This window comes from Somniosus microcephalus, chromosome 9 (genome assembly GCF_052327205.1).
Source record: "Somniosus microcephalus isolate GS21.2 chromosome 9, FLI_Smic_1.0, whole genome shotgun sequence".
NCBI lineage: Eukaryota > Metazoa > Chordata > Chondrichthyes > Squaliformes > Somniosidae > Somniosus > Somniosus microcephalus.
Window position 1 is genome coordinate 201780823 of NC_140995.1, and position 15885 is coordinate 201796707.

Genomic DNA, 15885 nt, shown 5'->3' on the forward strand with positions numbered 1-15885 from the left:
GCAATGTGATAATGTGTACAAGGTGCAAGAGTCTGAAGGAGAGTGGCGGAAATTGCTGGATAGAGGAGGGGCTAAATTATACAGACGGAACACCTAATGAATGAAACCACAATTCCCACGATAGTTTCATTTATGCTAAATGCATCTGTAAAAGGTGCTTTGTTTGTCATAGAGAAAGTCCCAAAAGTAATTTTTCCTCAGTATATTCTTGGCACTGCACAATGTTGCTTGTAGGCTAGCTGAGCTGAATTGTAGAAATCTCTTCAACATTTCTTTATCAAAAGAGGAAGCAGAATGAATTGAACATATTACTCAATCTGCATGTTGAAAAACAGAATGAGAATCTAAAATAGACAATCCAGACGACGTAATGCTTATGCTCTGGATGCAATGCTCTGTAAAATCTCAGTTTAAAAAGAATCCTTTTTCTGTTTTTCCTCTTGTGAATTTTACCACAAGGGTAAAGGGAATGGGAGGAAGGTTGGTGGATTTTTCTTCACCGTGTTCATTTAAAGGAAAACTCATCTCTTAAACTTTAAGTTTATTAACTTGTGGCGTAGTTTAGTGGTTGTGACATGCTGCAGCGGATGCCTCAGTCATTTACACCTGGTCCCAGACAATGACCCAGTGAGAGAAGGAAATACTTGAAAGCAGTAGGATTTACAAATCCCATCCTTCGCTTACAGTTCCTGGTAATTATAGACATTGAGTTAAAATGATATAAACCTGAATGAAGGCTATGAGGTCAGATTTGTCTTTGTATGGAAACTGTTCCAATGCCCAATAACAAAACACTCAGTAAAATTATTCTTTTCCGTAAAATCTAAGACGCTGCTAGCGTGGCGACTGATGCTTAGGATTAAGACCAGCCTTTAGTTGAGTTTCACAGTTGAACCTAAGTCCTTGAACATAACATAAATGTTTAATAATGTCTTTTTTTTCCCCATCCTATTTGTAGAAAACTCCTTGCCAAAACTAAAACTATCTGAGGACAGTGTTATTACTTCGCCATCGAACTCCAATTCAAGCTTTCCAGGAATGACTGCGGGAAACGGGCTGTTGGAAACGCCGGCTGGGTCAAAGGATCACGGGGGTGTCCCTATCATCGTACCATTGATCCCACCACCAATACTCAAACCACCAACAGGTAAGGAACTTCTTTGTACTTGAAATGTGCTCCACATATAGAGAAGAGATAAGAAGACTCCGAACCCAGTTCTATATTTGCTGTTAGTGTCTGTGGTAACAGAGACATTGATTGCAGTGTGGGATGCACAGCTTTTTATTAAGATAATACAGCAAGGTCGAGTGCATGCATGTATATTTGTTGCATGTGTTTTGGCAGCAAATGCGTGTTGTGGCCAACAGCACTGATACACCAGGGCCTCGGGGTAGGGTTACCAACCTTCCCGGATCACCCTGGAGTCTCCAGGAATGAAAGACTAGTCTTCAGGACACTGCTGCGACCAACCCAGGAGAGAAACATCACAGGGGCATTAAGAAAAATTGTGTTTTATAAAAAAAAATTCTTTGTATTTCTAGTAACCAAAGTGTTCAAATATCTGAGATGGGGGGAAAAAATACTGTTTGGCCATCCAGTCGGGGTAATGAAGAGTCTATTCACTCTCCGATTGACGTGTGAAGGCAGTGCGCCGCAAGTGTAGATGTGCTGGGCGAGCAATGGTGGGTGTGTGGGGGTGGGGCGGCTGGAAGCAGGCAGTCATGTGATGACACCTCCAGGAATACGTCCAACCAGAGTTGGCGACCCTATCTTGGGGACAGGAGTATATTTGTATACAACTTAATTTTGATTTTAAAGGCCGATTTTGCAATTTAGTTACCACGCACGCCACCACTCATATTACTGCCACTGGGTCAAGGTTCAGACAGCAGCAGTGACTGTTGAATCTGTTGCCTCCCCCTCTCTTCCCCTGCCCTCAGCAATTCAATTAAATTCAATTCAAATTGCTTTATTGGCATGACAAGGTACATCTTATGTTGCCAAAGCACCGAAAAAACATTTATGGTTGAACACATAAACGCAGATCTATCCATACAGTGTATAAACAGATATATCCCTGTGTGTATAAATATACACTCATATAATATGCATATAATCTTTTCTTAGGTTTAATGGTTGTCCCTCTGCTTATGGCAAGCTGTAACATAGTTTGCCGCTAAAGTTACGCAATTTCTCTGTTCCCCTAATAGGTATGGGAGTTTTTGGTCGTCATTCAAATTTTTGAATTCAGGGCATATTTTTATGAATTTTAGGTAGAAATTCCCGCTTATGCCCTGATAGTTTCCACAAGCTGTGAGGAAGTGCATCTCTGTCTCCACCACTCCCTGACTGCAGTGAGAGCATATCCTGTCCTCTCTTGGCAGCCAGGTCTGCCTTTTTCGATGGCCAGGCTATGCTCACTAAGTCTGTACCTAGTCAAGGTTTTTCTCAATTTGCTATCTTTTACCGTGGTCAGGTATTCAGCCATGGTGTATTGTCTGTTTAGGGCCAAGTAGCAATCGAGTTTGTTTTGGGTTTTTGTTGTTTCTGTCCAATAGGTCAGATATTTTTCCTTTTGTTTAGTGACAATTGTGTTGGGTCGAATTCTCTGTGCTACGATGTCACTGTCCTGGAGCTGGTTATTATTAGTAGTGTTAGTAGTTTCTTCACTGATACACAAGTAAGGGGGAGGGGGGAGAATAGGATTTTTTGTGTATATGTGGCAGCATTAAAATCTATTGGCACAAATGGATCTGTTTATCGCCTCATTATGTAAAGACTCCATAGATAACTGGAATTGGATTGATTTATAAGAAACTGCTTTTCAATCCCGATACCCCCCCACAAACCCTGCAAAGTGAAAGTTCCCGCAGTGCAGTCACACAAACAGCACAAGCAGAATGTCCAGCCTCACATCATTGACTGACAAAAGGGATGATAGTGCTACCCTGTGAGGAAACGAGACAAAAAAAATATATAGTTTATCACATGGTAGCTGGTAATGTTGCTGCCATCATCATTCACACATCATCTAGAGCCATCTTTTGTTTCTTAACGTGTCCCATTACCTCCCCTTTTGCCTTGCACCATCATCCCTTTTGTCAGTCAGTCTCTCCTGCCTTCCAGCCTATCACAGACCTTCCCTTTGTTCTTTCCTCCCCTCCTCCCTGCCCCTGCTTTAAAAATCTCTCTTCCCTAACCTTTTCCAGTTCTGACGAAGGGTTCGACCCGAAACATTGACTCTGTTTCTCTCTCCTCGATGCTGCCTGACCTGCTGAGTGTTTCCAGCATTTTCTGTTGTTATTTCAGATTTGCAGCATCCACAGTATTTTGCTACTGTATGAGATTAGTCTATCCTGGTCTCTCCTCGGGGGCGGTGACAGCATGTGTTTAGTTAGTTAAGCACGTTTGATGATGTGTCACTATGGTCTCCTGGACCTTGCTAAATGGGTTGGGGGGTGGAATTTCCCAGAGATTTTTTTTTTTAAATTGGCATCATGTTTTTATTTTCTCAGCTTTCCCCTGGAGTTCGCGTTATTATCCATTTGGGGAGGGTGGTGCACAAGACTGTACCATTTAACGGGGTGATCATTGATGGGTCTGATTACAATTTCGCTCCCTCCTTTTCATCTGTTCATACTCTCTCAGGCACAGGAGGTGTGGGGCCCAGGGAAAATAAGCTAGGGTTGAAGGGGGGGGAAAAAGAGGGTGTAGGCCATCAGAGCCAACCTTAGTCCTGCGCTACCTACATCAGGACCCGCTCCTGTTGGCAGTCAGACTACTGCTTTAGAGGAGCTCTCACTTGAACTGAATGTTAAATGGAGGCTGCAGTAGAACATAGGTATTTCAACAAAAAATATTTCACTTGTGCAGAGAGAGGGGAAAGCCAAAACAAAGTGAAATGGTGAGATGAATAAACTGGGCAATAAATCTAACCCAGTATCGCACGAGGTTTAGACTGAGCTTTGAGGACAGAACGTCCTCTCTTGAGCTGCCTTGACTAGATCTGAAGATTAACAGGAGATTGCAGGAAACTGGGGCAATCTCCAGCTGACACTCAGAAACAGAGAGAGGAGGTGTTGTGGAAAGAATACAAATGCAGTGTAGATATAAAATGTGTCATTACAAGGGAACAAATAATGGAATAATCTAAAAATGATAGGGGATCAGCCGTCACCTGCAGGGTCTCTAATCTAGAACTGCACTCACTGAGGAGAGAAATAATGATTTTGGCACCAAAGATGAAAGATTAAGAGGCTGAACTGAGATGGTCAGCTTGTTTCAATGGCTGGGGACGATGGGAAACCCTTCCTCCTAGTTTCCTTTAATGGGATCTAGCTTTTTAAATAGCGATATCCGATGGGACTCGTATCAATATACAGCAATACAAAAAAATAATAACTGGGAGTGGATTGAGGTTGCAGTAGTGGGAAAGTGCCCTATATGTGCTGCCCTTGTGTATGCCTTGTTACCAGCTCATAGAGTCATAGAGTTATACAGCACAGAAAGAGGCCCTTCAGCCAATCGTGTCCGCGCCAGCCATCCAGCCTTGTCTATTCTAATCCCATTTTCCAGCACTTGGTCCGTAGCCTTGTATGCTATGGCGTTTCAAGTGCTCATCTAAATGCTTGAATGTTGTGAGGGTTCCTGCCTCTACCACCCTTTCATGCAGTGAATTCCAGATTCCAACCACCCTCTGGGTGAAAAAGTTTTTCCTCAAATCCCCTCTAAACCTTCTGCCCCTTACCTTGAAACTATGCCCCCTGGTTATTGACCCCTCTACTAAGGGGAAAAGTCCCTTTCTATCTACCCTATCTAAGCCCCTCATAATTTTGTACACCTCAATCAGGTCCCCCCTCAGCCTTCTCTGCTCTAAGGAAAACAACCCGAGCCTGTCCAGTCTCTCTTCATAGCTGAAGCGCTCCAGCCCAGGTAACATCCTGGTGAATCTCCTCTGCACCCTCTCCAATGCAATCACATCCCTCCTAAAGTGTGGCAACCAGAACTGCACACAGTATTCCAGCTGTGGCCTAACTAGCGTTTTGTACAGCTCCATCATAACCTCCCTGCTCTTATATTCTATGCCTTGGCTAATGAAGGCAAGTATCCCATATGCCTTTTTAACCACCTTATCTACCTGTCCTGCTGCCTTCAGGGTTCTATGTACATGCACACCAAGGTCCCTCTGATCCTCTGTTCTTCCGAGGATCCTACCATTCATTGTGTATTCGCTTGCCTTGTTAGTCCTCCCAAAATGCATCACCTCACACTTTTCAGGGTTAAATTCCATTTGCCACTGTTCTGCCCATCTGACCAACCCGTTTATATCATAGAAACATAGAAGATAGGAGCAGGAGTAGGGCATTCGACCCCTCAAGCCTGCTCTGCCATTCAATGCGATCATGGCTGATCATCCAAATTCAGTACCCTGTCCCTGCTTTCTCCCCATATCCCTTGATCCCCTTAGCCTTAAGAAATATATCTAACTCCTTCTTGAATATATTTAATGAATTGGCCTCAACTGTCTTCTGTGGTAGAGAATTCCACAGGTTCACCACTCTCTGGGTGAAGAAATTCCACCTCATCTCAGTCCTAAATGGCTTACCCCTTATCCTTAGACTGTGACCACTGGTTCTAGACTCCCCCGCCATCGGGAACATCCTTCCTGCATCTAGTCTGTCTAATCCTGTTAGAATTTTATAAGTTTCAATGAGATCCCCTCTCATTCGTCTAAACTCTAGCGAATATAAGCCTAATCGACCCAATCTCTCTTCATACGTCATTCCTGCCATCCCAAGTATCAGTCTGGTGAACCTTCGCTGCACTCCCTCCATGGCAAGAACATCCTTCCTCAAATAAGGCGACCAAAACTGCACACAATACTCAAGGTGTGGTCTCACCAAGGCCCTGTACAACTGCAGCAAGACATCCATGCTCCGGTACTCGAATCCTCTCGCTATGAAGGCCAGCATACCATTTGCCTTCTTAATTGCCTGCTGCACCTGCATGCTTACCTTCAGCGACTGGTGCACAAGGACACCCAGGTCTCGTTGCACTTCCCCTTTTCCCAATCTATTGTCGTTCAGATAATAATCTGCCTTCCTGTTTTTGCCACCAAAGTGGATAACCTTGCATTTATCCACATTATACTGCATCTGCCATGCACCTGCCCAATCGCCCAACCTGTCCAAATCGTACTGGAGTTTCTCTGCATCATCCTCACAGCACACACGCCCACCCAGCTTTGTGACGTCTGCAAACTTGGAGATATTACATCTAGTTCCCTCGTCTAGATCATTAATATATATTGTGAATAACTGGGGTCCTAGCACCGATCCCTGCGGTACCCCACTAGTCACTGCCTTCCACTCGGAAAAAGACCCGTTTATTCCAACTCTTTGCTTCCTGTCTGCCAACCAGTTTTCTATCCAAGTCAGTACCTTACCCCCAATCCCTTGTGCTTTAACTTTGCATGCTAGTCTCTTATGCGGGACCTTATCAAAAGCCTTCTGAAAGTCCAAGTACACCACATCCACTGGTTCTCCCTTATCTATTCCACCAGTTACATCCTCAAAAAATTCCAGTAGATTAGTCAAGCACGATTTACCTTTTGTAAATCCATGTTGACTTTGTCCGATCCTGTCACTATTTTCCAAGTGCTCTGCTATTACATCTTTTATAATGGACTCTAGCATTTCCCCCACTACAGATGTCAGGCTTACCGGTCTATAATTCCCCGTTTTTTCTCTACCACCTTTTTTAAATAGTGGGGTTACATTAGCTACCCTCCAATCCATGGGAACTGTTCCAGAGCCTATAGAATTTTGGAAGATGACCAGCAATGCATCTACTATTTCTAGGGCCACTTCCTTAATTACCCTTGGATGTAGATTATCAGGCCCTGGGGATTTATCGGCCTTCAATCCCGTCAACTTCCCTAACACTATTTCCCTACAAATACTGATTTCATTCAGTTTCTCCCTCTCATTAGACCCTATGTTCCCCGACATCTCTGGGAGTTTATTTGTGTCCTCCTTTGTGAAGACAGAACCAAAATATGTATTTAATTGGTCTGCCATGTCTTTGTTCCCCATTATAAATTCCCCTGATTCTGACTCCAAGGGACCTATGCTTGACTTTACCAATCTTTTTCTCTTCACATATCTATAGAAGCTTTTACAGTCAGTTTTTATGTTCCCTGCAAGCTTACTCTCATATTCTATTTTCCCCCTCTTAATTAATCCCTTTGTCCTCCTTTGCTGAATCCTAAACTGCTCCCAATCCTCAGGTTTGCTGCTTTTTCTGGCCAATTGATATGTCCTCTCCTTGGATCTTATGCTATCCCTAATTTCCCTCATTAGCCAATGTTGAGTCACCTTTTTTGTTTCATTTTTATGCCAAACAGGGATGAACAAATTCTGTAGTTCATCCATGCGATCTTTACATGTTTGCCATTGCCTATTCACCGTCAACCCTTTAAGTAACATTCCCCAATCCATCCTAGCCAACTCGCGCCTCATGCCATCGTAGTTTCCTTTATTTAAATTCAGGACGCTAGTCTCTGAGTCAACTACTTCACTCTCCATCTTAATGAAGAATTCTATCATATTATGATCGCTCCTCCCCAAGGGGCCTCGCACAACAAGATTGCTAATTAATCCTTTCTCATTACATGTGGGAAATCAGGGACACTGTCCCTGACAACTATGTGTGCAGGAAGTGTGTCCAGCTGCAGCTCCTAGCGGACCGCATGGCGGCGCTGGAGCTGCAAATGGACTCACTCTGGAGCATACGCGATGCTGAGGATGTTGTGGATAGCACATTCAGTGAGTTGGTCACACCGCAGGTAAAGGCTAGCTCAGACAGTAAATGGGTGACCAAAAGGCAGGGTAAAGGCAGGAAGGTAGTGCAGGAGTCACCTGCGGTCATCTCCCTCCAAAACAGGTTTACCGTTTTGGGTACTGTTGGGGGAGATGACTTATCAGGGGAAGGCACCAGCAGCCAGGTTCAGGGCACCATGACTGGCTCTGCTGCACAGAAGGGCGGGAAAAAGAGGGATAGGGCTATAGTGATAGGGGATTCAATTGTAAGGAGGATAGATAGGAGTTTCTGTGGCCGAGACCGAGACTCCAAGATGGTATGTTGCCTCCCTGGTGCAAGGGTCAAGGATGTCTCGGAGCGGGTGCAGAGCATTCTGAAGGGGGAGGGGGATCAGCCAGTTGTCGTGGTACATGTAGGTACCAACGATGTAGGTAAAAAGAGGGAGGAGGTCCTACAAGCTGAATTTAGGGAGTTAGGAGCTAAATTGAAAAGTAGGACCTCAAAGGTAGTAATCTCTGGATTGCTACCAGTGCCACGAGCTAATAAGTTTAGAGAGAGTAAGATAGATAAGCTAAATACGTGGCTTGAGCAGTGGTGCAAGGGAGAGGGATTTAAATTCTTGAGGCATTGGAACCAGTTCTTGGGGAGGAGTGACCTGTACCAAGGGGACGGTCTACACCTGAACTGTGAGGGAGCCGATGTCCTCGGGGTAATATTTTCTAGGGCGGTTCGGGAGGATTTAAACTAATTTGGCAGGGGGATGGGAACCTAGGTAGTGGAAAAGAGGGAAGTCATATGAAGTTAGAAATAGATGGTAGAAAGGTGAGAAGCAATAAGCAAAGGAGAGAAACACAAAGGGCCAAACTAATTCATAATGAGAGTGTGAAAAAAGCAAGCCTGAAGGCTTTGTATCTTAATGCTAGAAGCATTAGGAACAAGGTGGATGAATTAGTTGTGGAAATAGAGGTAAACAAGTATGATTTGATTGGGATTACAGAAACGTGGCTGCAGGGTGGGCAAGGCTGGGAACTTAACATCCAGGGATATACAATATTTAGGAAGGATCGGCAAAAAGGTAGGGGAGGTGGGGTAGCATTGCTGGTAAAGGAGGGGATTAATGCAATGGAAAGGAAGGATATTAACTCGGATGAAACGGAATCTGTATGGGTAGAAATGAGAAATAGCAAGGGGAGGAAAACGTTAGTGGGTGTGATATATAGGCCTCCAAATAGTAATATGGAGGTGAGGGAAGGCATAAAAAGGGAAATTAGAGAAGCGTGCGATAAGAGCACAGCTGTCATCATGGGTGACTTTAATTTACATATTGATTGGACTACCCAAATTAGTAAAAATTCTGAGGAGGAGGAATTCCTGGAATGTTTTCGGGACGGTTATCTGGACCAATATGTCGAGGAGCCGACTCGAGATCAGGCCATTTTAGACTGGGTATTGTGCAATGAGAAGGGACTTATCAGCAATCTTCTTGTACGAGGCCCCTTGGGTCAGAGCGATCATAATATGATCGAGCTCTCAGTCGAGATGGAGAGTGAGGAAATTGAATCAGAGACTAAGGTCCAGAACTTAAATAAAGGGAATTACGAGGGTATGAGACGGGAATTGGGTAAGATTGATTGGGTGGTGTTTCTGGGGGGATTGACAGTGGATAGACAATGGCAAGCATTCAAAGATAGAATGGAAGAATTCCAGAACATGTTTATACCGGTTTGGCATAAAAATAAACCTAAAAAGGTGACTCAACCGTGGATAACGAGGGAAATTAGGGACAGCATAAAATCAAAAAAAAGGGCATATCAACTGGCAAAAAAAAGCACCAGACCGGAAGATTGGGGGCAGTACAGGATACAGCAAAAGAGGACAAAGGGATTAATCAGGAAGGGGAAAATAGAATACGAAAGTAAACTTGCAGCAAACATAAAGACAGACTGCAAAAGCTTTTATCGGTATATCAGGAGGAAAAGACTGGTAAAATCCCAAGTCGGTCCCTTGCAGTCCGATTCGGGAGAATATATAATGGAGAATAAGGAAATGGCAGACCAATTAAACTCATACTTTGGTTCTGTATTCACAAAGGAGGACACAAATAACCTCCCAGGAATATCGGCAAACATAGGGACTAATGAGAGGGAGGAGCTGACAGAAATTAGTATCTCTAGGGATATGGTGTTGGGTAAGTTGAGGGGACTGAAGGCCGACAAATCCCCGGGGCCTGATAAACTACATCCTAGGGTACTTAAGGAGGTGGCCCTGGAGATAGCAGATGCTCTAAGGATCATCTTCCGGAACTCCATTGACTCGGGAACAGTACCCGTGGATTGGAGGGTAGCTAATGTTACCCCAATATTTAAAAAGGGGGGTAGAGAGAAAGCAGGGAATTATAGACCAGTAAGCCTTACATCGGTTGTGGGCAAAATGCTAGAGTCCATTATTAAGGATAAAATAGCGGAGCACTTGACAAATGGGGAAAGGATCGGACAGAGTCAACATGGATTTACAAAGGGTAAATCGTGTTTGACTAATCTGCTGGAATTTTTTGAGGAAGTAACTGGTAAAATAGATGGGGGAGAGCCAGTGGATGTGGTGTACCTTGACTTCCAGAAAGCCTTCGATAAGGTTCCACACAAAAGATTATCATGCAAAATTAAGGCTCATGGGATTGGGGGCAAAGTATTAACGTGGATAGAGAACTGGCTGGCGGATAGAAAACAGAGAGTTGGAATAAACGGCTCGTTTTCGGAGTGGCAGGCAGTGACCAGCGGGGTGCCGCAAGGATCTGTCCTGGGACCCCAGCTGTTCACAATATATATAAATGATCTGGATCAGGGAATTGGATGCAATATTTCCAAATTCGCTGACGACACTAAACTAGGAGGAGGGGTGGGCTCTGATGAGGATGTCAGGAGGCTACAGTGCGATTTGGACAGGTTGGGGGAATGGGCGGATACGTGGCAGATGCACTATAATGTGGATAAATGCGAGGTTATCCACTTTGGGGGTAAAAACAGGAAGGTAGATTATTCTCTAAATGGCAATAGATTGGGAGATGGGGAAGTGCAGAGGGACCTGGGTGTTCTTGTGCACCAGTCACTGAAGGAGAGCATGCAGGTGCAACAGGCGATTAAGAAGGCAAATGGTATGTTGGCCTTCATATCAAGGGGGTTCGAGTATAGGAATAGGGATACCTTACTACAGCTGTACAAGGTGCTGGTGAGACCGCATCTGGAGTATTGTGTACAGTTTTGGTCGCCCCATCTGCGGAAGGATGTTCTTGCCATGGAAAGAGTGCAACGGCGATTCACCAGGCTGATACCTGGAATGGCGGGAATGACCTACGAAGAGAGATTAAATAGTTTGGGCTTGTACTCACTGGAGTTTAGAAGATTGAGAGGGGATCTCATCGAAACATATAAAATTATGGCAGGCCTGGACAGGCTGAATTCAGAGAGAATGTTTCCAATGGCCGGGGAGCACAGAACCAGGGGCCACAGTCTAAAAATAGCGGGCAAATCATTTAAAACAGAGATGAGGAAGAATTTCTTCACTCAAAGAGTGGTGAGCCTGTGGAATTCCCTGCCACAGAGGGCTGTGAAGGCTAATTCAATAAATATTTTCAAGAGAGAATTGGATATATTTCTGAAGGCTAAGGGGATTAAGGGTTACGGAGAAAAGGCGGGGACGGGGTACTGAACTGGTAAGATCAGCTATGATCTCAGACGAAGATCAGTCATGATCTCATTGAATGGCGGAGCAGGCTCGAAGGGCCGAATGGCCTACTCCTGTTCCTATCTCTATGTTTCTATGTTACATAATACCCAGTCTAAGATGGCCTGATCTCTAGTTGGTTCCTCGACATATTGTCTAGAAATTCCTCTTCCACAGTATTGTTACTAATTTGGTTAGACCAATCTATTTGTAGATTAAAGTCACCCATCATAACTGCTGTGACCTATTGCACGCATCTCTAATTTCCCATTTAATGTCATCCCCAACCTCAGCATTACTGTTTGGGGGTCTGTATACGACTCCCACTAACGTTTTCTGCCCCTTGGTATTCCTCTACTCTACCCATTGTGTTAATCTCCTCCTTAACAAGCAATACTACCCCACCGCCTTTTCCTTTTTGCCTGTCCTTCCTGAATTTTGAATACCCCTGGATGTTGAATTCCCAGCCTTGGTCACCCTGGAGCCATATCTCCGTAATCCCAATTATATCATATCCGTTTACATCTATTTCTGCAGCTAATTCATCCACCTTATTACGAATGCTCCTCGCATTAAGACACAAAGCCTTCAGGCTTATTTTTTTAACACTCTTAGACCTTTTAGAATTATTGTTTACTGCGGCCATGATGGATTTACACCCTTGATTTCTCTGACTTCCACTTTTGCTTTTGTCCTTCCTGTCTTTTGCTTCTATCCTTGCTTCCCTTTCCTCTTTCTCCCTGCGCAGGTTCCCAACCCCCTGCCATTTTAGTTTAAACCCTCCCCAACAGCACTAGCAAACACTCACCCTAGGACATCGGTCCCGGTCCTGCCCAGGTGCAAACCGTCCAGTTTGTACTGGTCCCACCTCCCCCAGAACTGGTTCCAATATGCCAGGAATTTGAATTCCTCCGCCTTGCACCATTCTTCTAGCCATGTATTCATCTGAAATATCCTTCTATTACTACTCTGACTAGCACGTGGCACTGGTAGCAATCCTGAGATTACTACCTTTTGAGGTCCTATTTTTTAATTTACCTCCTAACTCCCTATATTCAGCTTTTAGGACCTCATCCCATTTTTTACCTATATCGTTGGTGCCTATATGCACCACGACAACTGGCTGTTCACCCTCCCCCTCCAGAATGCCCTGCAGCCGCTCCAAGACATCCTTGACCCTTGCACCAGGGAGGCAACATACCATCCTGGAGTCTCGTTTGCGGCCGCAGAAACACCTATCTATTCCCCTTACAATAGAATCCCCTATCACTATAGCTCTCCTGCTCTTTTTCCTCCTGTCCCGTGCAGCAGAACCACCCATGGTGCCAGGAAGTTGGTTGCTGCTGCCTTCCCCCGATAAGCCATCCTCCCCAACAATATCCAAAGCGGTATATCTGTTTGAGAGAGGGATGGCGACAGTGGACCCCTGCCTGCGCCTACTACTCTGCCTGGCGGTCACCCATTCCCTTCCTGCCTGTGCAGCCTTTACCTGCGGTGTGACCAACTGATTAAATGTGATATCGTCCTGTAGCCTAAGGCTTCCCTCCTCGCTCTTTACCATTCCACCTTGATCAACTAATATAGTGCTTTTAGTAAGGTGTGGCTTACTAATAGCACTATATTAGTTGATCAAGGTTGACATCCAGTACTGGATGAGCAGAAATTTCCTCCAACTAAATATTGGGAAGACTGAAGCCACGGTCTTTGGTTCCCGCCACAAACTCTGTTTCCTAGCCACCGACTCCAACCCTCTACCTGGCAGCTGTCTGAGGCTGAACCAGACCATTTGCAACCTTGGTGTCGTATTTAATCCTGAAATGAGCTTTTGACCACATATCTGCTTCATCACCAAGACTGCCTACTTCCACCTCCATAACATCGCCCAACTCTGCCCCTGCCTCAGCTCATCTGTCGCTGAAACCCTCATCCATGCCTTTGTTACCTCTAGACTTGACTATTCCAATCCTCTCCCGGCTAGCCTCCCACCCTCCATAAACTTGAGCTCGTCCTAAACTCTGCTGACCGTATCCTAACTCGCACCCAGTCCCGTTCGCTGATCGACATTGGCTCCTGGTTCACCAATGCCTCAATTTTAAAATTCTCATGGCCTCGCCCCTCCCTATCTCTGTAACCTCCTTCAGCCTCACAACCCTCTGAGACCTCTACACTCTTCTAATTCTGGCCTCTTGCGCATCCCCGATTTTAATCGCTCCACTATTGGCAGTAATACCTTCAGCTGCCGAGGGCCTAAACTCTGGAATTCCCTCCCTAAACATCTCCGCCTCTGTCCTCCTTTAAGACGCTTCTTAAAACCTCCCTCTTTGACCAAACTTTTGGTCATTTGTCCTAATATCTCCTTATATGGCTCGGTGTCAAATTTGTTTGATAATCGCTCCTGTGAAGCACCTTGGGACGTTTTACTATGTTAAAGGTGCTATATAAGTGCAAGTTATTGTCGTTTTAAGGTTGCATGGAGACTCTCAATGTGCAGGGCTTTATCTCCTCGTAGGAGGGTAGGAACCCAATTAAAAAAAAATTCAAACAAACAAGTTTTTAAAAAAAAAAAGTACATGTCAATACAACATGTTGCATATAAAACACAAATCATTTATTAGTTAGCGAGGAATGACTCCATAACTAGCAGCTCCATTGGGCGTTGGCTGAACACCAGGAAGTGTTGCACAGCAGCTAAATGCATCCTCTGCAGAGTCTTCAGATGTATTACTGTATTTGTGCATTAGGTGACAGGATACATTTATGCCAAAGCAAATGCACGTAGGTTGAGTTGCTCTGTTAATGCAATACATATAATGGCTTTTGTAATAAATACTCTGCAAGAGGTTTATGTGGCAGTTACTTCCTAAACACTTGATTGCTTGTGGGGCATTCTGCAAATTGTGCTATAAAATACTGCAATTAGACTAATGCTGGTCGTCGCCAATATGCTGCGCCATCTATGCTGACGTTTTGTAAGCATATTGACAAAGCATTTAAAACCCTTCAATTTCTATAGATTCTTGTTATGTCCAAACCTTCAGTGTCCCACTGAAAGCCCATGTTTTCTAGTACTATGCTGTTGATGATATGGTTTAAGCAAACTACTGGTGTTTCTAAGATTGTGGCTCTTTACAATTGCTGCTGATTAAGGTTTTATTAAATAAACAGAAACATTTGTTGCAAGTGTGTATATATGATATCAACTAAATGGATAAATGTTATACTGTACAAAAAAGAAAATACTGCAGATGCTGGAAATGTTATACTTGTGCTGTTTGCGGTCTGCAAGTGTAAAGTACAATTCCATCCACTGTGATGTCAAAACTATTTTTATTTGTGTCTCCTGGGGGCGATTTTGTGACTGGGGGCGCGTTGGAGGCGGGACTGCTGCTTGTCGGGTCGATGTCCCGCCTCTATCGATTTGTGGCCAACCCACGCTATTTTCCCTTGATTGACCTTGTTAAGCCCGCCCAGCAGGCTTAGCAGGCCAATTTAGGGAAAGCCGGTTGCAGAGCACGTCAACGTATGACGTTTCATCTGTCACAATTTTTTGACAGATTAATTATCATCGTTTGACAGCTCTATGAAGCTGTCAAACAGTGACATTCTCTGCAGTTTGATGAGGTCTTCCATACAAGACCTCATCAACCTTCTTTCTTTTACAGAATTGAGATGGTTGTTGTATCTGAGAATGCAACGGCCATCTCTCATCTGCAACACAGAGGTCCAAGACTCTCTGCATACACACCAACTGAAGCTTGCAGGGAGAAACAAAGGTAAGTACACTTTTACTAACACTTTGCACTTACCTCAGATACTCACCTCTCCACTCTTGCACCCATCAGTTACCTTCACACCACACTTTTGCACCCCCCCCCCGACCTCCACAGACCTAGTACTCGCCTCGCTGACCTGGCGGGTTTTGGAGTCTTCGGGAAGCCTGCACTTGTGAGGGCAAAAAGGGAATAATCCTATTTTCTGCCTGTTAACTACCTGTTAACAGGCAGTTAATAGGCTTTAATCCCTTCCCGCCTTCAAAGAGACGGGACACGGCGCGGGACGGCTTCCCGCCTCCTGGGAAGATGGCACGGAGGCAGGTTGGGGGCGGGTTGGGCAACTGCCCCCAAATTCTGCCATTTTCTTGGCAACTCGCCTCCCCAGGGCTGGCAAAATCGCCCCCATAAACTCCCATTCAGAGCCACCAATAGGAAGGCTTGGAGCGGAATGTTGCTTGGTGCAAATGGTGTCATTACTAAATAACGTTAATGCCTTTATCCATTGGCTCTAGTAAACTAAAAGTTGCTTTGAATATTCTTTTGAAATATTTTTCCACGCAGTGCAGCATC

General features: G+C 44.6%; 1 protein-coding gene across 5 annotated transcripts in view; it reads left to right on the forward strand.

Moving 5' to 3' along the window:
* sobpa (sine oculis binding protein homolog (Drosophila) a) overlaps positions 1 to 15885 on the forward strand; it is a 416341-nt gene that overhangs the window by 158653 nt on the left and 241803 nt on the right. For all 5 annotated transcript variants that reach the window (XM_085997757.1, XM_085997759.1, XM_085997760.1 and 2 more), the window contains exon 3: positions 959 to 1147. In XM_085997757.1, the coding sequence (XP_085853883.1) occupies positions 959 to 1147 (189 nt within the window). The remainder of the gene's footprint in view (positions 1 to 958; positions 1148 to 15885) is intronic.